Source organism: Eubalaena glacialis, chromosome 18 (assembly GCF_028564815.1).
Source record: "Eubalaena glacialis isolate mEubGla1 chromosome 18, mEubGla1.1.hap2.+ XY, whole genome shotgun sequence".
Classification (NCBI taxonomy): Eukaryota; Metazoa; Chordata; class Mammalia; order Artiodactyla; family Balaenidae; genus Eubalaena; species Eubalaena glacialis.
In genome coordinates, this window is record NC_083733.1 from 61,877,329 (window position 1) to 61,901,416 (window position 24,088).

Here is a 24,088-nt window from a genome sequence, read left to right on the forward strand (position 1 = left end):
AATACTTCAAGGATGGCTACCGCTTGGCTACCTTGCTTACTGTCCCCACTCAGGCCAAGGCAGACATGACTAATCAAGCGCGGCACTCTTCACCCACGAGCCCCCACCCTTCTCCAGGCAGTGCTACTGAGAAGAGGAGCCGGCTGTGAAAGGAAACCTATGTTCCCATCCCACCCCCTCAGGGCCCAGGCTCCTCACTCACGCCGTTCTCATCCAAGGGCGGTCGGGGCACTAGCAGTGATACAGCTGCCAGGCCCTCTCCACCTTCACCTCTCCCCACCCTCACAGGCCCACACACTCACCTGGCGATAAACCGTGCTTCTGAGTGGCGGCAGGCCACAAAGAGGCCTTTGATGACGTCCATCTTCTTGGCTGTGGACTGAAGATATGGGGGAAGGGCAGTCAGTGCCTGGGTGAAGGGAGGGGAGGGGACCACACCCCCCCGCCATCCATGCTGCCTGGGGAGCTGCCACCCTTGGAATACCTGCCCCCCATCCCCCCCCTTGCTCCCCCATCCCACGGCCGCGCGCTCACAGCGCGGTGAAAAGCTCGCTCTCTTCTTGCCTCCCACCCTAGCTTTGCTCAGCACCTGGTTATGGAGCCGTGTCCCACGGCCCACACTAGATCAGGGCTAGACTCTCAGGAAGAGGTTCCCTCGGTCTTGAGAGCGGCAGAAGGAAAGGAAGCTCTGATCCCACAAGCAGGACCAAGGCGATCCAGCCCTGAACAGTCTAACCAGAGCCTTTTGGGTCCCCAGGGGAAAAGGGTCTGGAGAGGGGGTGAGCCGCCTGCCCACTCACAGCGCTGCCGGCCAGCTGCGCGATGTCCCGGAACTTGGTGAAGACGCCGGCGGCGGTGAGGGCGGGCGGGGGCAGCACGAGCCTCTGCGTGCTGCGGCTGCTCTCGGCCACCAGCCCCACGTCGCCCTTCTCGGCCGCCTCGGCCCGGACCGACTCGAGCTGCCGGCCTTGGGGGGCGGAGAGAGAGGGTGCTGAGGGCAAGGAGAGGTGTGGCCACCCGGCTCCCGGCTCCAGGCGGCCTGGATGATGAACCCGTCTACACCAGAGGGGATGTCTGGGGTGGTGCCGTCAGTGTGTAGACGGGATTTAAAGCCTTGGGGTGGAATGAGATCACCAGGCGAGCAAGTGTAGACGGAGAAGGCGGCCAAGGGACCCTCTGCCTGTCCTCTAGTTGCTCATTAACATCCTCCGGCAGAGCCCAATGGGCCTTTGCTTGTTTTCTGTCACCTTATCCTTTTGAAGTCATCAATTTAAATACAATGGAGGTGTTCTGGCCTTACTTATTGCGTAGGCTGGGTCCCACGGGCGCCCCTTGCTGTAAGAGTAGGCGGCTGGACCCCTATGTTCATAGCAGCACTATTCACAATAGCCAAAACATGGAAACAACCTAAATATCCATCGACAGATGAATGGATAAAGACGTGGTACATGCATACAATGGAGTGCTACTCAGCCATAAAAAAAGAACGAAATAATGCCCTTTGCAGCAATGTGGATGCAACTAGAGATTATCATACTGAGTGAAGTCAGACAGAGAAAGACAAATACCATATGATATCACTTATATGTGGAATCTAAAATATGACACAAATGAACTTATCTACGAAACAGAAACAGACTCACAGACACAGAGAACAGACTTGTGCTTGCCAAGCGCAGGGGGTGGGGGAGGGAAGGAGTGGGAGTTTGAGATTAGCAGACGCAAACTATTATATATAGGATGGATAAACAACAAGGTCCTACTGTACAGCACAGTGAACTATATTCAATATCCTGTGATAAACCATAATGGAAGAGAATATGAAAAAGAATGTACATGTATTGGGTTGGCCAAAAAGTCTGTTTGGTTAGTGAATACATTGTTCAATAAAATTCTTGGTGAAAATGAAAAATGTGTCGTTTATTTTTACTTAAAACCGAACGAACTTTTTGGCCAACCCAATATATGTGTAACTGAGTCACTTTGCTGTACAGCGGAAATTAACACAACATTGTAAATCAACTATACTGCAATAAAATACATTTTAAAAAGAGCAGGAGGCTGGGAAGGTGGAGGCAAGTTATCACAACAGCTCTGCCCGGCAGTTCTCAACCTATCAGAACCACAGGCCCTTCCCAGGACAGGCATTTTGTGTCACTTCTCTCTACTCCGGAAGAAATGCAGAGATGACACAACTTACCCACACATATCACATCAGCGCAATGCCCCAACTCATGTACGAATGAAACAGAGGGAAAGCAATTCACAATGAAACAGCACGCATTTCCATCTCTGGCCACTTGGCCAGAGATTTTTTTTTTTTTTTTAACAACAACCTACACTTATCTATTCCATAGCATCGCTGATACGCAAAATACAAAGCAGGTTCTGGTGTCTGGATCCACCCCAACTCACTTCCAAAACAATTATATTCCAAAGCTTTATCTGGAAGCCACGAGGACACACGACCGAGTTGCCAGGCCCCGTGCCTGTAAGTGGTATCGCCTGACCAACTCTCTACACCCCTTGGGCCGGGCAGCCGAGGGGGCCCCAAGGAGACACGTGTGAGCGTGAACACGGAAGGGCGGAAACGGCCTCGGCCCCTCGGTCCCGTCTGGCAGGGAGGCCGGGCGGCACTGGCTGCTGCCTACTCTCCACTCCTCACTATGTAGGAAGAAGAAATCCTTCTTCCTCTGCGCCAGCGTGGTTGGGTTTTGTGTTACTGGCAGAGGGAAGTCTCCTAATGGACACAGTCTGCAGCGGGTCTGGTGCGATGTCAGCACCTAATGAATGTGTCTTGAGTGAACGAGTGGGAGGATTCTGATCTCAGGTCCTCTGGCTCCGACGACCCCATGACTCTCTTCCATTCCCAGTCAATCTTCCTCAGGCACCTTGTCCTCTCACGAAACCCTCAAAGCTCTTCTTCCTTAAGCGCTGGTGCTGCCCAAGGTGTGACTCAAAGCCCCGCCCCTCTCCTCCCCAGAGACCCTCTCCCCGGGCACGAGAACTGGCCAGCACGTAACCAGGCCTCCGAAGCTCAGGGCTCCCAGATCCTGCTCTGTGATCCAGACCTCCTGAGCTTCGTTTCCTCGACTGTTGGGTGGCCCACAGATACAGGTTGGTCCCAAGCTGAATTTAGCAACTTCCCCTGACCCGGCCTGCCCCTCAAGGTGTCCTGTCCTGGTGGTGGGTCCAGCATGATGGATCCTGGGGTATTCTTCTCACCTCCTCCATCCCTGACCCCCTGAGCCCAGCAGTTCCCTCCTGGCCCCCGTCTCTCTCCTCTCCTGCCCTCTGCTCTGTTACCCACAGCTACTCTGGCGTCAGCTCCTCTTCCCCCCGGACCTCTGTCCCCACTTCCTGCCCGGCCTCCTGGTTTCCTGTCCAGCCTCCACACGGGCCCAGAACCGGCCCTGCCCTTTGCCCGCTCAGGACCTTTCCACAGCTCCCCGCCGCCGTCACAATAAACATGGAGCATTCCAGGCCCTTGGTGGGCAGGAGGCCCCGTCCACATGGCCAGCCTCTCCTAAGCACCGAGGGCTCGGCCCTTGGAGGCTGCCGGCCCCGCCCACACCCTGCTCTTTCCTCATCTCCCCCCGCGACTCTGCTGGTCAAAGCCCTGCTACCTCCACAAGCCCCAGCCCTCAGTCCCGGCCCCCCTCCTGCTCTGGGCCTGCAGCACCTCCTCCCACCCCGACCGGGTCTCGGCGCAGACCTGGTCCTGCTCTCCCCCCGCACCCCGCTCTCTGCCCTCGCTCTCCCCATCTCTCCACCTTCCCAGTCCCCCTCCATCGTCTCCCAGGTGCTCCCGGCCCCTCCACTCCCTCCCTCGAAGCTCCCCCCGCCACCGCGGGGGCTTCCACCACAGCCCCCTCCTCACCTGTGGCCTGGGCCACCGCCTTGAGGAGGATGCCGTCGCCAATGCCGAGCTCCAGGCCCTGCTGGGGCGGCCCCAGGCGGTTGAGGCTGAGGTAGAGGACAGGGAGGAGGTCAGCAGGTGACAGGGCCGCCACGGAGCGCAGGAGGTTGCTCAGTGTCTCCACCATCCGGAGCCTGGAGGAGGGGACGGGGCGGGGGGGTGTGTGTGACCACCTGGCGTTTCAGGACCAAAGTGGGGCGGCGGTGGCGGGATAAAAGGAATCCGGGAACAGAGACGAGGAGAGGGCTCAGGACCAGCGCCCAGTGTGTGACCCGAGCCACGGGTACCATCACAGGCTGCTGGGGGGAAAAGGAACTCCATTTGACCGTCATCTATAGAGAAGTAACAGCTGGTGCGTATGGACTGTTTTCTAGGTGCCAGGCACTGGTGTTAAGCCCTCTGCATTCTCTAACTCCCTGAATTCTCACAGCTCCCCTGAGCTAGATATTATTTGATTTTACAGGCGAAGAAACGGAGGCGTGGAAAGATCGTGTAACTTGCCCAAGGTCACAGAACTAGTATCAGGCTGAGATGGGGTTCTCGCTACAAACAAGACCTGGATTTCCTCTAACGTCGAGGCACGTCAGCCAGGTGGCAGCTACTTCTGACTACTTAGGCTAGACTCCGTTCCTGCCTCCAGGAGGCGGGGGCTGGTTCCTCATGCCAGGGGTCTGGGCTCACCCTCACATCTTGCTCTGACCAACAAATGAGGCAGAAATGATGGCTGGGCCTCCTGAGCCTGGGCCTCCAGAGGGCCTGCAGCCGCTCTCGTGGCCATGCCCGTGGCCTGTGATCTCGTGTGTCAGGGTGAAGCTGAGAGAGGAGAGGTTAAAAGGATTAAGCAGCTGGCGGCACAGACGCTGCCAGAGAGACAGAGCCGGAAGGGCCTTCACCCGGCAGCCCCGGCCAGGCCGGCCTGGTTAATTACCGCGCGGAAACCTCTTCGATCTTCTCAAACGTCCGGGCCACAGCCAGGTAAGGGACTCTGCGGGAGGAAAAGAGAAGACAAGCGCTGTGCGCACACCCATGTCGCCCCTCCAGCCACCTTCCTCCCCACGCCTCCCTGGGGACAGCCTTGCGAAATCCCCAGAGGCACGCAACCCCACCCTGCCACTGCCTGGGGCTTTCTCTCTGTCCCCTTCAGAGCTGCCGATGGTCTCCCCAAAACACGGAGGGGAGAGATTTGCCAGTTTTCTCCCACTGAAGCCTCCGGAGACAGGGCCTCCTGCAGTGCCAGGGACTGGAGAAGGACAGTCTGCGGAGGGCCAAGCCTCACCTCTGGCCCACCTTCCAGCAAGCATCTTCGACGGGATGGTAGTTGTTCTTGGCAGGATTGTAGCTGGATGGGTCCAGGTGTCTGTGGAGGGAAAAGGGAGACTGTAGGGTAGATGCCTGGGTCGAAGGGAAGTCACTCTTCCAGCTAATATTTATTGAGCACCTACTAAGTGCCATTCCTCCAGCTAATATTTATTGAGCACCTATTCTAGGCACAAGGGCACAGAAGTGAATGAAAACAAGTTTGCTAACCTGGAGCTCACATTCCAGAGGGAGAGTCAGGGGGAAAAAACAAACAAAAAAACGTAAGTGGACCCAGGTTTCAGGCCTGGCCCTACCCCCGCCTCCCTGTGTGACCCAAGGAAGATGACCTAACTTCTCTGGGCTACTAGTCTCAATGTCTGTGCAATGGCTAAAATACCTGCTTCCTCCGCAGGACTACTGCAGAGATGAAGTAAAAAGGCGTAACAGAAACCTTTAGCACCGGATCTGACACATAGTAGACGTCCAAGAACAGGAGCCGACCGTTCCTACAGGGCAGTCACGTGCTGAAATGGGGCCATTTAATCTCACTAATCAGGTCTCAACTGGGGTACAAAATTGCCATTAAGAATCCCCCCAACATTTTTATTAGAATAATTAAACCCTAATCACAAAATTTTAAGGCTGAAAGAATGTTTGGTGACTACCGGTCTCATTTTCGGAGGCCTACCTACAATCAGATCAGAGGGATCTTGGACTCACTGCCTAATTCTGTTTAATCCGCTGTCATCTCTACAACAGATCCTGACTCACCCCTTGGTCTCATCCTTTCTCAGAGCGCTGGGTCCCTCTTCTTTCGCTTCTTTTTTGATTGCTGGCTTCCGGGGAGCTGGGAATGAAGCAGGGAAATGGTGGGTCCTTTCTCCTTCTGACAGCCCCTGCCTGCCAACCACTCTCCAGCCAGCATTGCGAGAGGCGAGTTAGACTTTCTAACCAAGTTAGACTTTCTAACCCACGGGAAGGCCGCACTCTGGAGAAAGATCCACCCGCCTCTCCCCGGTGCAACCCTGCAAGGTGAGGGGGAGAAACTCACAGAAGAAACTGCTGAGCGTCTTGGGAGCTTTGGGGGGAGGCTTAGCCTGGCCGTCCTCCTGTGGTCCCTGCTTCACGGCCACCTTGGGCTCTGAAACGCTTTCTGTTGGGGGCTTTGCTTTGAAAGCGAGAGAGGTCAGATGGTGATGCAAACTATTTTGACTATTTTTTTTAACCTCAAGATCATTCTGACCCTGAAGATGGAAGACATAATCAATTCTGCCCTTTTCCTTTCCATAGTTTCATTTTGGAGCCTCTCAGGCCTGATGCTTCAGGACTAACTAGTGGAATTCTAGCATTTGGCCTGAGATTGGAGACTCATGGATGGTGGGGAAAAAAATCTCGGTACGATAAGAAAATATTCCCACTGCTGCAGGTGCAGAAAATCAGCTACGATCCTGCATCCTAAAAATATCCCCACAGCGTTCTTTCTGCCACGGGAGCCTTCTGGACACCTCACTGCAGGAGCTGTCCTATGGCCTGGGAGGGTAACTTCAACCTCTAAAATCTTGTAACTCCCCCTGGTTATCTAACTTAAAAAAATTATTGCTCAGGACTTCCCTGGTGGTCCAGTGGTTAGGATTCTGCACTTCCACCGCAGGAGCAGGTTCGATCCCTGGTTGGGGAACTAAGATCCCACATGCCGTGTGGTGTGGCCAAAAAAAATTTTTTTAATTAAAAGAATTTTTAATTATTGCTCAATTAATAACATGCAGTGCCTACAATTTCTGAAAGATATTTTGTTGGAGGATGACTGGCTCTTTTTCTCCTCACATGCACGGAGGAAAAATAACAATAAAAATAATAATAGCGGACTTCCCTGGTGGTCCAGTGGTTAAGACTCCACACTCCCAACTCAGGGGGCCCGGGTTCGATCCCTGGTCAGGGAACTAGATCCTGCATGATGCAACTAAAAGATCCTGCACTCGGCAATGAAGATCCTGCGTGCCACAACTAAGACCCAGCGCAGCCAAATAAATAAATAAATATTAAAAAAAAATAATAACAATAGCAATAGAATCTATAATTTCCCCTAGAATTTGCATTTAGACAACACACTGGAGAATCTTATTTAAGTCTTATCTTATCTGAGCCTTATTTAAGTTAACTGTCCTCCAAAGACATCTGACCCCCAAAACCAGAGAGATGGGGCTTCAGGGAAGAAGAGGACCAGAAACTCACTGGAGGTCTTCAGGGGCTCAGGGGGTGACCTGGGCTGGTCCCCTTCTTCTGCTTCCTTCTTCTTGCCCCCTTCAGGCTCTGTGAGGCTTTCTGTTGGTGTCTCTAATTCTGAGGACCGATAAAAAAAAAGCCAGATGGCAAAAAGTCACTATGACCGCCCCCAACAAAGGGCATTTCGATTCCCAAGACACTCTGCCCCCGTTTTTTCTTTGCTGTGCTGACTGAACATCTGTGAAGTGACGGGAGGCGTGAGAGCCCGCTCCTGGTCAGCCCTGAACCAGGCAGGGACCTTGAGGGAAACCAACCCCGATGCTCACCTGGGCAGCTAAGAAACAGAGAGGGCCAGTCTTTTCTTATAAACCATTATTTTAGAATTTTTCACTGCAAAATAGAACTGGAAAGGGTTCAAAATGCCAACAGTAACTTGTTAGAGATAAAAATAAAGGTGTTTTTTTTTTAAGCTGACTGGAAAAACAAAAACAAAAACCCCACCTCCAGGGTAATAATAAAAACTACATCAACTAACTTGGGAAAAATCTGCCTCAGTAGAAAGAAGCCCCACCTCACCCCCCAAAATCCCCAGACACAGACAATGGCTAAAACTGCATGATTTACAGTAAAATTTGTTACTAAAAATTGCCAACTGGAAATCAAATCTCCACCAAACTCAGATCTTCCCTGGGAAAGATAAACCTAATAAGGACCTTTTATTAAACAAACAAGTTGACAGTGGCAAAGGCCACGATTATTATAATCTCATACAAGCCCCAAATGATCAATGGATCAGGTCTTTATGGTTGTGTTTCCCACGGAGGGCATTTTTACATTTTCAAGGGAAATTGGTGACATCTGCTGGACACCGTATGACCTACTAGCTCAGGGTATTTTACTTGTCAGTATTAGATCACATTCTTGGCAATTCCTGACGTTAGCTTTCTGCAAGGCTGGGTACTCACTGGTGGCGTGATAAAAACCAAGCACTGCACAAAAATCAACAAGGAAAGTGGCAGTGTTCAACTGGATTCCAAAGTCTAAGCAATTGTGCAGTGCCCAGCAGACATCACAATTAGTAACTAATTATGATGATTTAACAGTGAAATAAAATATTATTTTTCCTTTCAACATTACATGTATTATTTTCTCAAATGCCCAAGTTGCTAGAACATAAATAAGTAGTTGTTCAGACATAACAACTTAACAAACCAAACAGTAAAGGTATTGGCTTTGAGGCACCGTGAAAAAGTTACTAAGGCACCATGGGCCCTGGAAGTTTGCGAACCTCTCTGCTTTCTGGTAAGATTTACAGCAAAAAAACAAACCGTTTAGAGGAAAATATATTCCATATGAGAAACATAGAAATAGAAGAGAAAAATGAGAAACTGTATATAAATTCGTACTGAATTAAGATGGCCAAACGAATGTATTCCAGAATGTTTTCATGACAAAATTCCCCGGGTGGGGCTGTGGGATTCTGACGGACTCGTGTGGGTTCTTGGACAGAGGTGTCAAATCAGTGGGGTCCTCACACCCTGCCCTCTCAGACAGGCCCCCGCCCCTCCAGATCACACTCTCTCTCTCTCTCTCTCTCTCTCACACACACACACACACACACACACACACACACACACAGAGTCAGTCCCCACCCCCCAACCCCGGGGCCTCACCTTCTTCCTCCTCCTCCTTCTTCTTCTTGGCTCCCCCGTCCTCGTCCTTGCCCTGCTCTTGCAGGACATCCTGAAATGTCCGTTTGGAAAGCTGCTTCCGGGCTGGGAAGGCAAAGGGCTCAGTGTGGCCTCCTTGCCGGCCCGCCTGCCCCACGCCAGCGAGCTCAGACCCCGCGATGATGGGGCCCTGAGAAGGCTCTGGGCCCCTGCCCTCCTCTGCCTGCCCACAGCCACGGCTCCTGTGCAGGCCCTCTGCTGCTTCCTGGCTGTGTGACCCCGGGCAGGTTCCTTAATCTTAGGAGCCGGCAGCCACCCTCCTCTCTGCCTCACCTCTCACCACACACTATCCTCAAACCCTCCCTGCTCCCCAAATCGCATCTTATTGCCCAGAGACACCGAGGTGTATGGGATTCCCCCACGTGCTGTGCTGTTCCCGCCTCGAGGCCTTTGCACGGGCTGTCTTGGCTGCAACACTTCCCAACCGCCCTTTCTCAGCACAGCCAACCCTAACCCATCTTCCAAGACTCAGGCCAGATGGCACCTCCTCTGGGCCACCTCAATCCGGAGCTCCCCTAGCGTCCGGCGTTACCACTATTTTTCCTTATACCGGCACCATCAGTGGAAATATACAGTGAGCCACATACATCATCTTTAACTTTCTAGTGGCTACACTGAGAAAAGGAAAAAGAACCAGGAGAATTGTCTGAATAATATCATTTACTTAACCCGATAAATCCAAGATATGATGATTCCAACATGTTTTGAATATTAAAAGAAATGAGTAACATTCTTTTTTCTATGCTAAGTCTTCAAAATCCGATGCACTTACAAGCACATCTCAATTGGACACTAAGTTTTCATCAGAAATACTCGATGTGTCTAGATTTCATGGAATTTACCGTTGACAAAATAGCTTCAAATATCCAAGTTGATCAAATTATCGCAAGGCTTCAATAATTGAAACTAGAGTCAGCTTTCCAATTCAAATTGAATTAAAGTAGCATTAAAAATTCAATTCCTCTACTGTACAGCACAGGGAACTCTACTCAATACTCTGTAATGACCTACACAGGAAAAGAGTCTAAAAACGAGTGAATATACGTATATGTATAACTGACTCACTTTGCTGTACAGCAGAAACTAACAATACTGTAAATCAATTATACTCCAATAAGAATTTTTAAAAAAAATTTAGTTCCTCAATCACCACGGTTCAGGGTCTCAGCAGGCCATATCACCCTGCGTCATGTGGGGGTCTCTCCCTTGTCCCTCCCCTGTGCAAAAATCTTCCCAACCCCCCTGGGGACAGAGGCGCCACTCCTCAGGCGGGCTTTCCATGGACCTTCGCTAGTCTCATTGCTCGTTGAACCCAACCCCGCGCTCTGAGCACCAACACACCTAGCCATCAGTGCCCCCAAGGCCTTTTCCACTCACACTCCCCCAGCCTAGAACCCTCTCCCCTCCTCAGTCCCTGCTCACTCCTCTCTGTCCCTCAGGGCTCAGCTTGGTTAAGCTCTCTTCTGGAAGTCTCCCTCGAGTCAGGGGCCCTCCCGTGGGCTCCCACAGTGAGCTGTGTGGCCTCCAGCACTGCACACATCACAGTGACAATAACCGACATTTACTGAGCGCTTACTGTAGGCTGGGCCCAGTTCCAAGCCCTTACATGTATTCACTTTTAATCCTCCCAACATCTCTGGGTGGGAGGTACTGTAATTATCATTCGTTTTACGGATAAAGCCCAGAGAAGGGAAGTCATTTGCCCAAGGTCACACAGCCAGTGGATGGTGGAGCCATGCTCTTAACCACAACGCTAAGATCGGAGCTGTCACGAGGATGGCTGAATGATGCGGAAATCCAAGTGTGGACAAAGACAGGCAACTGAAAGGGCGAGGCCAGGGGGTCCTTACCCGTGCGACGCTTCGGGATCCCTGATGGGGAGACGGCCGTGGGAGAGGTGCTGGAGTGGGAAGGGCTGCTCTCAGGTGGTGTGCCAGGACTGGGAGGGGAGACTTGTGGGGAATCTGGAGCAGGCTTCTGGAAGGGGAGAGAAAGAGCAATTCCTGAGTGAGAGGAGGAAGGAGGGAGCACCCAGCTATGTCATTTTCCAAACACTTGAGAGTACAGAGGGACTCAGCCCCGCTTAGGCCTCATCCCTTCTTACCTGGGCCATCCCTCCACCATCCTGCATAGTTTCATGGTCCCAGACTGTCCCTATCATGGACCCCAATAAAAATTCTTTTTTTCTCAAGTAACAGAATCTTTGATTTTCAGCTAGGCATAATACAGCCCAACTAAAAACTATACTTCCCAGGATCCCTTGCAGCTAGGTGTGCTCAGGAGTCCGAGGACTACACTTCCCAGGGTCCCATGGTTCCAATAACATTCACCTAAAGGGAAGTGGAGTGCCCTGCTCTTCCCACTGGCTCAATGTGGGCATTCACTTGGACAAGGGCATCTAGGGATGGCAAGCAACAGTATAGAAGCACCCTGGGGCAGAGTTAGCCGAGGAAAAGATGAAGATGACAAGGAAGAAGCGGCTTCTGAGGGGCCTTGGAGGCTCTGTAAGGACCAGCTTTGGCCTGAGCTGGCAACACCAGGGGGTTTCAGCAGGGGGGAGACAGGATCTCACTCCACCATCGACAGACTGAGAAGTGCTGCACTTCAGACGTTACCCTCAGAGCAGCCAACAGGCATGAAATAACTTAAATGAGAGGAGCAAGTGAGCCGATGCATTTGAAGATGGAAAGCCCTCCCGCAACAGGAGAGACTGGACGGATTTCCGAGCCCTTCCTCTGTAGCAGGCGTTCTTCTCCGATCCGTATGTGAACAGACTTGCTGCACCTTCACGGCCACCCTACGAGGCGAGGGCTATCTATAGGGAGCTGCTTGTTCCAGCTGAGGCTGCCCAGGCATCCCAGGCCAGGGAGCCGAGCCCAGCCCCAGGGCAGAGGCGGGGTTAGGAGCACAGAAACCAGGGAGGACCACTCAACTCCTCCACCCCCTGGGGCAGCATCTCCAGAATTCTGAGCAGCCACTGCACTCAGCTCCAAAGGCCAATGGGAATGATGGTTTCTTCTGGTAAACGTGGGCAGGCTGCTGGGGCCCTACCTGGCTTTTGGGGGGCTTGGGGGCTTCCTCCTCCTCCTCCTCCCCTTCGCTGCCCAGGACCCGGGCCACCTTCCTCCCTGGCCTCTTCACTGGAGAGTCGCCCTCAGGTTCCACTCTATTCCGCTCCTTCAGCGCCACCCTGGAGGATGAGAAAATGCAGGTGTTTTTCCAGCAGATAGAGTGGGGACACTACTCCCAAATTCTCCAGCCCCTTCATTATGTTTCATTCCCTTGCCTTTCAAGCATTCAATGAACATTTTCTAGGGGCCTCCTCAGCATATACTCTTAATCACCCATCCACCCATCCCACTCTCTGGAGGCCCCCTGTGTGCCCACCCTGTGATGGGTGAAGCTGAGGAGCACGTGAAGCCCCTACTGAGGGCGGAGACTGGCCTCCAACATCCCTTTGGAGACGCTCTTTCAGTCATATAAGCCCGAGTCCCCTAGGTAGGGTCTACACTTCCCAGCCTCCCCTGCAGCCAGGTATGGCCATGTGATGAGTTCTGACCAATAGGATGTTGACGCCTGCAACCTGCTCCTGACTGCTTGTCCTCACTGCTCTCTTATCCCTAGAACTTTGACTTGTTGACCCCCTTTGACAATGCAGATGAGGGCAGGATAGAGCAGAGAGAGAGGGAGAGAAAGAACCTGGGTCCCAGGACCACCAAGTGGTACAGAGTCGCCTAGCTGCCCCAAACTGCTTAAACAGCTCAGAATCTTTCAAGTGAGAAAGAGGCAATTTTAACTTTAACCAAGTCACCATGACTTTGGTTACTGGTAAAGCAGCCCAACGACTCCCCTGACACCAGCTCTGAGGCAGTCCCAGTCTGGTGAGGAGCACAGACACAGCCGTCAAAATACAGCCAATATGCTTGCTGATGGAGGTCACCTACGGGGCTGAGAACACAGCTGATTCCTACCGGTTTCTGCACTCATAGAGCTCACGGTCTGGACAAAGACCAAGATACACACAAACACCTCCCCACTCAGGTCAATGACGGCGCGCTCTTGTCACGGAACATTAAAGGGAATAAAGTGAGTTTAGATGAAGTGCACGGCTCTAAGACTTTTTTTGTGGGGAGAGAAAGCAGGCTGTCGAATCTGCGAGAGGAGTTGCTGTTGATTTTATTCACTGCTAAACCCACAGGGTCTAGGTGTCCGGCACATAGTAGATTCTCAGTAGATATTTGTTGACTAAATGAATCTATACAGTATGATTCCATGAATGTAAAAGATACATGAATGTTTGCCCATATATACCTGCAACTTGCATACAGAATAATTCTGCTTTTCCTATTTAAAAATAAAGATATGTATTACTACCTGTTGTATGTCAGGCATGTGCCAGCTACTTGAGATATTACAGTGACCAAAATGAGAGCCCCTGCCATCCAATATATAAGTGTGAGAAACACTTATTCATTCAACAATTATCTATTGAGCACCTACGATGTGTCATAACTAACTGTATTAGGTGCACGTATGTTTTTATGCATAGAAAAAAGGTATGGAAGGATATACCTCAAATTGGTAATAGTAGTTTCTCTGGAGAGTAAACAGTGGAAGCACTTCAAATTTTTATTTACCTACTTCTGAGTTGATGTATTAATAATTACCATGTGTAATTCCACATGTGGGTATCTATGCTAGAAAAAAAAAATCTGCATCTGTGCCCAAGAAGTCACACATACAGACTAAATTGTAGCATGGATTGTTTCAGCCAAAAAGTGGAAACAACCTAAATACCCATCGGTAGGGGGATGTTAAATAATTTCTACAGTACATCCATAAAATGGAACACAAAGCAGAAGGTAAAACGGATCCGATGGTCCTTTGTGTTCAGGAGTGGAAAAAATCTCTAAGTCATACTGTCACTGAAGAAAGCAAGTTCAGGAACCATATACACAGTATGATCTCTATTTTTCAAGACATTAAAACATGTCACAGAAAATAAAACCACATACAATAAGTGTGTATATATAGCAGTGCAAACACAAAAGGGGCGGAGCTAAAAGTCGAGGGTGTTGATAAATTATGACCTGATTCTTACCACTTACTGAGCGTCTTTTATGAACCAGGCACTGTTCTATAAGTTGTTAGTGTGTTAATGCATCAAATCCACACAGAAAGCCTGATATAGATCATGATACCCTGCTACCCATGAGGAAACTGGGGTACAGGAAGTGAAGTTACTTGCCCAGGTTCCCAGACTGGGGATGTGAGCTAAATCTACCCTGAGTGCATGCTTTGGAAAGCTGACCGGTCCAGGGGCAGGGTCTTCCCGAGAATCTGTGACAAGGACACTGGAGGAAAGAACACTGTTCTCTTCTATTTAGATGCGGCCAGTGGCAGGGTCTCCGCCTCGTGGAGTCTGCTCCAGAATGAAGTCAAGACACTGGGACGGAGCCCTGAAGACAACTCTGAGGCCCTGGATCCAGCTGTGCCTGAAGCTTGGCCCTACCTTTGGCTTGCCCAGTTACTGGAGTCAAAACTTTCCCTGTGGGGCCCTGAGATATTCTGAGCCAGGTCCTGACTGATAAAAGGAACAGATTCACCACATCCCAGCCCCAGAACATACTTTGGAGGGGACTCTGTTTCTCTGGTGCTGTTGGATATCTCCTTCTCTGGCTTCTTCACTTTGCCCTCTTTCGTGGGCTGGAAAAATGACCTGGAGGAGCAGAGGAGGGGGGGAAAAAGGGAATGATAACAGAACCAATAACCCCTCTAACACACACCACATTCCACAGCTTCCGATGCCCGTCCCCATCCCAGGACACAACAGAAGACTTCAAACAACCCCCTTAGACCAATAAGGAAAACTGAGGCTTATCAGATGGAGGAGGCAACGCTCTGCTTATTTTTCTGCCCCAACTCGCCACTCACCTGAGAGACAGCACACATCCTGATTTCCATTCCACAGGGATTAACTATGCACTTACTATGTGCCAAGGCCTGTCCTTGGAAGCTAGGGGCAGGGCAATGACCCAGACACATATGCCCCTGCCCTGGAGGGGCTGACACTCTAGTGGGGTAGGCAGACATTAGCAAGCAGCTAAATATAAAATGTCCAAAGGCGTTACGTGCTCTGAAAAAGATAAAGGTGCCCTCCCCTCTACCTGAGCCTGGCTAGGCTGAGTGGTTTGCCCCAGAGAGCAGAGTACTGAGAGGGGAAAAACAGGGGCTTGACGGCGCAGGGACCTGGCCAGGCGAGGAAGGTTAGCATTGCCTACGATGTCTTGGGGACGTCGTGCACCCCCAATATGAGGCAATGAGAGGGCACCTCACCTCAGTGCCCAAAACCCCAGGCTAATTATGAGAGTATCGGACAAACCAAACCGGGGGTAAGGCTACAGGTGTCATGACAAAGAAAGCCTGAGAAACTGTCACTCAGAGGAGGCATGACAGCTAAATGCAACATGGCTCCAAATCAGATCCTGGAACAGAAACGAACATTAACAGATAAACTGGTGAAATGCAAATGAAGTCTCGAGCTTAGTTAACAGGAATGTATCGCTGTTGGTTCCGCATTGTGACCAATGGACCACAATGAAGTAAAGTGTCAACAATGGAAACCGGGTGAAGGGTATACAGGGACTCTCTGTACTATCTTTACAACTTCTTGGTACATCTAAAATAATTCCAAAATTAAAAGTTTACTTAATCTTTAAAAAATAAAATAGGGACTTCCCTGATGGTCCAGTGGTTAACATTCTGTACTCCCAATGCAGGGGGCATGGGTTTGATCCCTGGTCAGGGAACTAAGATCCCACATGCCACGCGGCACGGCCAAAAAAGGAAAAAAGAAAAAAAATAAAATAAAGCAAGGTGACAGAAAGCAATCAAAAGTGCTATCATCCCAGGAGAGACTGTCCCCAGATTTCTCATCACCTGAGAAAAATGCAGCCTGAGATCTGTGTAAGCCACCAACTCCCAGGTCTCTGGGGGTGACATCCAGGTCTGGATCTGTCGAGAATCCATCCCCTCCTTCTGGGAATAGCCCTCCACGTTCCTCTTGTGATGCCCGTTCCCCCACATTCTCTCAGTCCCTATGGTTCGCGTGGGTCTGCCCTTTCACCCACAACCAGGGCACAGGCCCCGGGCCTGGCCACTCAAGGCCCTGCATCCCTGGGGCTACGACAGTGGCTGGTTCAGGGACCCCAGGTGGGCCAATGAAACTTAACTCTAGAGATTGTTGTGACAGCTGGGAGAGACACCACCTCTTTCCACCGGGATTGCTGACTCTAGGGTACTAAAAGCCTAAGGAAGACAGCCTGCCAGAGTGATACAACATCCAAGAAAGCAGAGCTGAACGATGGAGACAGAGTCCCAGTGAGAAAGTCTGGACAACTGGACCTGACTATTAAAGCCAAGTTTCCACTACACAAGCCAAAGAATTCCTTTTCTGTTTTTCCTGAAGCCAGCCTGACTGAGTACCGGGTTCCTCAAGCCGGGCATTACCGGCATTTCAGGTCAGATCACTCTTCGTTGTGGAGGGCTATCCGGGGCATTGTAGGATGTTTAGCAGCCTGCTTGGCCTTTATCCACTACATACTAGTGGGAAATTCCCTCTCCCCCCAGGTGGTGACAACCAAAAATGTCTGTGGTTCCCCGGGGGACAAAACTGCCCCTGATTGAGAACCAGGGGTCAGGGTCTCTGAACCTTGCAACTAAAAATTTTGGTTACTACACTACCCATTTTTCCGATCCCCTTTCTCACTGTCCGTACTGCTCAACTCCTGGAAATCCCTACGTGAAGACTAACCGGAGTTCTTCTAAGATAAGGCGCAGAGTCAGAGAGGGGAGCAGAGAACTTGGAGAATGTAAGCCGGTGGCAGGGGTGTGGGGAGGGGACTTACATAATACTTCGCTGCATGACGGCGTCAGAATCCTCCCCTCCCCTCTCCTCCTCCTCTTCTCCAATGGGCAGCTCCTGAAGTAGACATCCAAATACTTGGTGAGGATACTGATTGTGCAGAGATCAAAACAAAAACTTTCACACACTGAGGTCTGGGGAAATCACCCTGAAATCTACATCACCCGGCTTGAACTTTACACTCGCTGAACAGCCCATGATATGGCCTGTCAAACGTACAATGTGCAGCTGCTTTAACCAACTAAAGAGGAGAATGCATTTACCAGAAATAAAGAAAGTCCACTCCGAAGATAGGGATAAATGTCTCCCTTCCTATGACAGCTGGGCTAGTAGCCCTTCAAAGACAAGGTTCCCTTCCCAGGTGCCACGGCCATACTGACTCACTGTGTCTGCATGCTAATCTTTTTTTTTCCTCTTTTTGAAACCTTGAAGGAATGTACTCCCGGTCGTGTTTGATGTACGTGCTTCGTTCCAACAAGATATAAAACTGTGCTGAAAACCATGTTTCTCTGGAGCAGTTCCTCAGAACTGAGAGGCTGTCTCCTGAAATACAGTCCTCCGTTTCGCTCGAATAAAACTTTTTTGTCTATTCCCATTATAGATCGTTTCTCAATTATTTACGTTGACACTTCTTTTCAGAAAGAAAAAACACCCACAAAATCAGAAACACGAGTTTCCCCATCAAGAAGAAACTCCCGTTTTTACAGACCAAAATGATTTGCTGGTGAGATTTATTAGTGAAGAAAACGGGTCTGAGTCAGAGAACAAGGCGCTTCCTTTACCGTATTGAGCCTGCTTTTTGTCTAATACAATGACACACCGAAGACCAAAAGGTTTTGTTCAGTTGGGTTTTTTTTTTTGGCTAAGTTTTCAGGTTAGTGAAAAAATTTTTTGCAGTGATTATATAATATCCTAAAATGGCTGTGAGACATGGCAGTTCATTAAATCATACCCACAGGGCTAAATAAATCAGCCGTTAAGCAGTTTCTAAGGTATATTGTTAACCAAAACAAAGGGCAGACCCTCGTGGGGGGCACACCAATCTCAAAAGGGTGCGGACTGAATGATTCCATTTACATGACACTCTGCAAAGGACAAAACTCACATGGAGATGAGCAACTGCCAGGGAGCGGGGCTATGAAGGGGCAGGTAGCACAGGGAGTTCCTCTGGGGAGACGGCACAGTTCTGTACCTCACTTGTGGTGGTGCGTCCACAGATCTCCGCATGGGATCAAACTGCACAGACACAGACAGTCACACACACACAGGAGCGCGTGTAAAAACTGAACAAGAGCCAGAATCCAGCTAACAGTACTGTCCAAGGCTAATTTCCTGGTTTTAATACTGGATTACACTAATATAAGGCTTCCCTGGTTGGTGCAGTGGTTAAGAATCTGCCTGCCAATGCAGGGGACACGGGTTCGAGCCCTGGTCCGGGAAGATCCCACATGCCGCGGAGCAACTAAGCCCGTGCGTCACAACTACTGAGCTCACATGCCACAAGTACTGAAGCTCGTGCGCCTAGAGCCCGCGCTCCGCAACAAGAGAAGCCACCACAATGAAAAGCCTGCGCACCGCAACGAAGAGTAGCCCCCGCTCGCTACTAGAGAAAGCCCGCGTGCAGCAACGAAGACCCAATGCAGCCAAAAATAAAATTAAAAATAAATTAAAAAAAAAAAAAAAGATGTCACCTCTGGGGGAAGATGGGTGTACTATTTTTACAACTTCCTGTGAGCCTCTAATTATTTCAAAATAAAAAGTAAAAAACAAAACAGAATGAAGGCACTATTACTGCTATAGAAAGAAGGCCTAGATCTAGTAAGTAACATTTTAACTAATAACAATAAATAATAAAGGAGGCAGAACAGTGGATATAATATGCTATTGATTTTGCAAGACAAGGGAAAATAAGAACATACATATTCATTAGTACTGCTTATATCAGCCAATCAGAAACTCTGGAAAGATAACCAAGAAAGCAACAGAAGGGGCTGGGGCCGACAAGGTGACGGGCTGTGAGCCGAACTGGTCACTGTGTACCTCTGTCCTGATTTTATTTTGAACCATACGTATTTATTACCTGTTCGACTTTTTTTTTAAATAGTAAATCTAAGCCCCAGATAACTTTTCTAATTCTCTTTCTCAGCCCCCCACTCCTTCCTCCTGGCTCTTTCCTCTGGTGAGGCCCTGCCCCCCCCCCCCAACAAGGGCCAGTCCCCTTGTCCCAGCTCTGAGCTGATGGGCCGCCAGGAAGCCTCCCGGGGGCACCTGCTGGAAGAGCAGCTCACTCTCCTGGCCTCTCATGGTGGTTAATTAGTACTTCTCTCATCACACTTATTGTGTCCACCCCGTGGTCCCCAGATTACATTCAGAGTTTAACTTTCCAATCAGATGTGGGGCTCTGGAGCCATGGGGCTGTGCCTGGTTCACTCCCATCTCCTCCAAAAATTATTTCCCAACCTTCAGACATTCTTCATACCACCTTGGCAATTTCCACCATATCTAGGTAAACCCTGAATTTTTTTCACTGAATTATTTTTTCTGTGAAAGAATCAACTTCTTATGAACTGGGGTGCTTAGTGGGCGGTAGGCACTCTTCCAAAACTTTATATGAATTAATTCATGCAAAAGCTATTACAATTCATCATTGTCCTGATTTTACAAATGAGGTGACGGAAGCACAGAGAGGTCGAGTAACCTGCTCAAGGTCACACAGCCTAATGAGTTGCAGAGCCAGGATCCAAAGCCAGGTGTCTGGCTCCAGAGTCTGTGTCCTTAACCACTAACATTCTGAGGGTGAGGAAGGAAGGGGTCCCTCCATATTGGGATTGAGGGAGATGGAGGTGGCCCTAGATCTGGGGGCTGTTGAGATAACAACTGTACCAATGATAATGTGACCCCATACTTCCCAACCACCCACTCAAGCATTTCCAACTGTTATCCCCATGTCACCAATGAGAAAAGTGAGGCACAGAAAGGTTAAATCACTTATCCTGAATCACAGAGCTCGTAAGCAGCAAACGGGGGATCCAAATTCAGACAACCTGGCTCCAGATCCTAGGCACCCTGCACTCCCATTTCTGCCACTCCCACAGACAGAACAGCATCGCTTGTCACAAATAGGAGGCAGCCGCAAAAATAAAAAGAACAAAACCAGATGATTAGGTTCTAGTTAAAAGCATTGGCTGCTGGAGGCTCTGAGCCCAGACCTGCTGCTTTCTGTTTGTTCAAAGAGGTAATTAGCCAAGTGCTAGAGGGGGCTGTGAAAGGCACCCTGCACCAAACGGAGCCTAAGACAAACTGAAAGAGAATATAAAGGGATTAACTTTCTCCTTATGAGCGTTAGCGTTATTTAATGTCATACCCATACACCACTTCAAGTTTCCTTAAGTAATTCTGTTAATTTTTTTTTTTAATTTTATTTATTTTTGGCTGTGTTGGGTCTTCGTTTCTGTGCGAGGGCTTTCTCTAGTTGCGGCGAGCGGGGGCCACTCTTCATCGCGGTGCGCGGGCCTCTCACTATCGCGGCCTCTCTTGTTGCGGAGCACAGGCTCCAGACGCGCAGGCTCAGTAATTGTGGCTCACGGGCCCAGTTGCTCCGCGGCATGCGGGATCTTCCCAGACCAGGGATCGAACCCGTGTCCCCTGCATTGGCAGGCAGATTCTCAACCACTGCGCCACCAGGGAAGCCCTCTGTTAATTTTTTAATGTGTGAAACTCAAATCAGAAAAAGCCTTTATTGCTTAAAGAAGCATGCTGAAATAAATAGGGACAAAGTGTCATGATGTCTGTAAACTAGTTCAAATATTTCAGCAAATGCCTGAAGTTTGCTTTAAAATAATTCAGGGTTTTTTGGGGGAATTAAGGAGCATATAAACAAAATAAGAATGAACATATTTTGATCATTCCTGGGGCTGGGTAATGGGTACACAGGGATTCATGACATTACTCTCCACTTTTGTGTATGTTTGAAACTTCTACAATAAACGTTAAATTTTTTTATTCAGAAAATTAGACGGTGCAAACATAGCAAAATGTTAACAGCTGTAAAATCGAGGTGGTGGCATATTATCCTAGTTGCTCTACTTTTCTGTCTGAAAGTTTTTATGAGTCAAAGATGAAAAAGTAACCTAAAATTGGAAATAAAAATATAATTTGCGTATACAGCCCAAAGCTCAGAATTCATGAAAATCAATAAGGTAGTGAATAACCCAGCCCCTTTCCCCCCTCAAAAAACACAAGTATTGGTATGAGTCCCTCACTTGAGAAAGTTCTAACCTATCCTGGACATGAATTATCTGTCAAAGTCAAGATCTTTTCTTCCCAACCAGCCAGGGAGCCCCTAAATTCACTTCCACACAAGGGAGAACAGAGCTTCACGCAGAAGTCACTGCAGGGCTCCCAAGACTTTCAGTCTCTGGGACAATACAGGAAAGGAAACCCAGTCCCTGCTCTTGAAAAACCTCACGGGCCCCACTGTCAAAGATATGCAAAGTACGCGACGTCCCTGGTGGTCCAATAGTTAATGCTCCGCGCTAACAATGCACGGAGCACAGGGTTCGATCCCTGCTGGGGGAACTAAGATGCCCACTCGCCGGCGCGGCCAAAAAAAAAAAAAAAAAAAAAAAAAGTGCAAAGTAAATAAGGATGAAATAGGACTCAGCGCTCCAACAAGGAGACTGGAAAAAATGAAGGAACGAACAAACAAATTAACGAACTCGACTAAAACCCAATTTCTTGATTCGAAGCTCAGGGCTCAGGGCCCTGGCGTTAAATACCATTTATATGCTGATTTATACCTCAAACAGCCTATTTATTCTCCAACCACCACCCCTAAGTTGCCAGCCAACTTCCTTTAGGAACCCAACTCCAAAAGTTTCCCAGACCTTCCCTAAGTCTACAAACCAGTCAATCCTCCTTCTTTTCACTTTCCCTCCGCATCACGTCCTCCCTTCCTGCCTTGACTCGGGTAGATGCCGGGGCACCATTACCGTCTTTCGTCGCTCTCTTGCTCTTAACTCCCGCCCTCCGCCTCACCGTGCAAAACCCCAAAGCTGCCGATTCCAGCCAACTTTCCACCCCCTGTGCCTGCACCCGCAGAACGGACCTGGACTGGTCCCCAGAGGTCCTTCGGACTGCGGTCCAAGTCCCTCCATTCCCTCAGACCATTCAACCCTCCTGCTCTCCCAGAACGTACTTCACACCGGCTTCTCCAGCCGCCAGCACCGCCTCCACTCTCCTCCTCGGCCGAGGAAATGGCAGCAATCGGGAGAAAGACAAGTTCCCACCACCTTATCTGCCTCCGCAACTGCGCCTGCGCGCAGGCGGTCCGACTCCCAGCTGTCGGTACTGCGACCACCCAGCTGTGCCCTCATTTAGGGCCAGACCCTCGACCTGCACACCAGATCTTATGCCCTCTCACCTCCTCAAACCCCATGCTCCAGCACGCCTCTCCCTTCTCTCCTGCATCATCTTTTCTCTCTACTAGACCATCCCTATCGGTTTACAATTCTGCTGTGACTCCTCCCATCTAAACAAACAAACAAACAAAAACCCCTCTCTTGACCCCACGTGCTCCTGGCAGCTATCGCCCCATTTCTCTGCTCCCCTTTTCAGAGAAGTCATAGAAAGAACTGTCCCAAAGCACCACCTCCAGTGTCTCTCCTCCCATCCCCGCTTGAACCTTTAAGTTTTCCCACATCACTCAGCTGGACCTTGTTCATTAAGATGATTGAGGACCTCTGGGCTGCTAAATCCAAAAGTCATTTCTTGTTCCTCATCTTGGCCCATCAGCAGCAGTAGAAACATCTGACTCCTTGCTCCATTGAAATTCTTCCTTCAAACCACACCCTCACCTCAGTGTCTACTATTTCCTGGATTCCTGCGATGGGTCTTAGCCACTGCGGTGAGAAGAATAAGTGCCCCCAAAGATGTCCCCACGCTAATCCTGGACCTGTGGATATGTTACCCTACGTGGCAAGAGACTCTGCAGATGTGATTAAGCGTTCTGAGGTGGGGAGAGTACTGTGGATTATACAGGTGGGCCCAGTGTAATCACTTCAAAGTGATTACAAGTGATCCTTGTAAGTGGAAGGAGGGGCTTAGAGTCAGAGATTGGAGATGCTACCTTGCTGGCTTTGAAGATGGAGGAAGGGGCCACCAGTCAAGGAATGCAGGTGGCCTCTAAAAGCTGGAAAAAGCAAGGAAATGATTTTCCCTAAAGCCCCCAGAAGGTATGTAGCCCTGCCAACACCTCAATTTTAGGGAAACCAATTTTAAACTTCTGGCCTCAGAAACTGTAGGAGAATAAAAATTTGTGCTGTTTTAAGCCACTCAGTTCCTGGTAATATGTTACAGCAGCAACAGAAAATGTAGCAACTCACTTTCTAACGGTTGCAGTGCCCAAGGCCCAATCCCTCCTCTCTGTCCTATTTACACCCACTCCGTTGGAGACCTTATCCAGTTTGATGGCTTAAACATACTCTGGGATGATGATGACCCCAAAATGTCTACCTCTAGCTGTGACTTCCCCTCTAAACTCAAGGACTCATATTTCTAGTTTTCTGTGCTGCTATCTCCATCTGGATATCTAACCAACATCTCAGACTCAATGGGACCAAATCCAAACTCTAAGAAAAGACACACACACACACACACACGCATACACACACTTTTATCCCTCCTCCAACCAATGCTCTCCATCTCAGCATTGGTAGCTTTTTTCACCCAGCTGCACAGGTCAAAAACCTTGGAGTCCACTACATACCTATTATTTAATTATCAAACAAGTGACAATACCAAGGGCTGGGGAAGATGGGGAGCAACTGGAACTCTCATATATTTCTGGTGGGAATGCAAAATGGTCCAGTCACTTTTGGAAAAGTTTGGCAGTTTCTCAAACCATTAAGCATACATTTACCATATTGACCCAGCAATCCCACTTCTGGGTATTTACCCAGTGCAATCCTATGTTCACACAAAAACCTGTAACCT

The 24,088-nt window shown here is 49.6% G+C and overlaps 1 protein-coding gene across 3 annotated transcripts in view; it reads right to left on the minus strand.

Annotated features, from left to right (window-relative positions):
- LIG1 (DNA ligase 1) overlaps window positions 1-24,088 on the minus strand; it is a 39,534-nt gene that overhangs the window by 12,185 nt on the left and 3,261 nt on the right. The window contains exons 2-15 of one of the 3 annotated variants that reach the window (XM_061172338.1): window positions 17,079-17,152; window positions 14,801-14,890; window positions 12,223-12,361; window positions 11,022-11,148; window positions 9,115-9,216; window positions 7,451-7,558; window positions 6,270-6,386; window positions 5,990-6,065; window positions 5,196-5,276; window positions 4,848-4,904; window positions 3,881-4,053; window positions 941-967; window positions 801-847; window positions 303-379 (exon numbers count right to left, since the gene is read on the minus strand). In XM_061172338.1, the coding sequence (XP_061028321.1) occupies window positions 303-379; window positions 801-847; window positions 941-967; window positions 3,881-4,053; window positions 4,848-4,904; window positions 5,196-5,276; window positions 5,990-6,065; window positions 6,270-6,386; window positions 7,451-7,558; window positions 9,115-9,216; window positions 11,022-11,148; window positions 12,223-12,361; window positions 14,801-14,890; window positions 17,079-17,095 (1,238 nt within the window). In that variant the 5' untranslated portion in view covers window positions 17,096-17,152. Of the gene's footprint in view, window positions 1-302; window positions 380-800; window positions 968-3,880; window positions 4,054-4,847; window positions 4,905-5,195; window positions 5,277-5,989; window positions 6,066-6,269; window positions 6,387-7,450; window positions 7,559-9,114; window positions 9,217-11,021; window positions 11,149-12,222; window positions 12,362-14,800; window positions 14,891-17,078; window positions 17,153-24,088 lie in introns of all 3 variants that reach the window. The other 2 variants (XM_061172340.1, XM_061172339.1) reach the window with 2 other exon arrangements.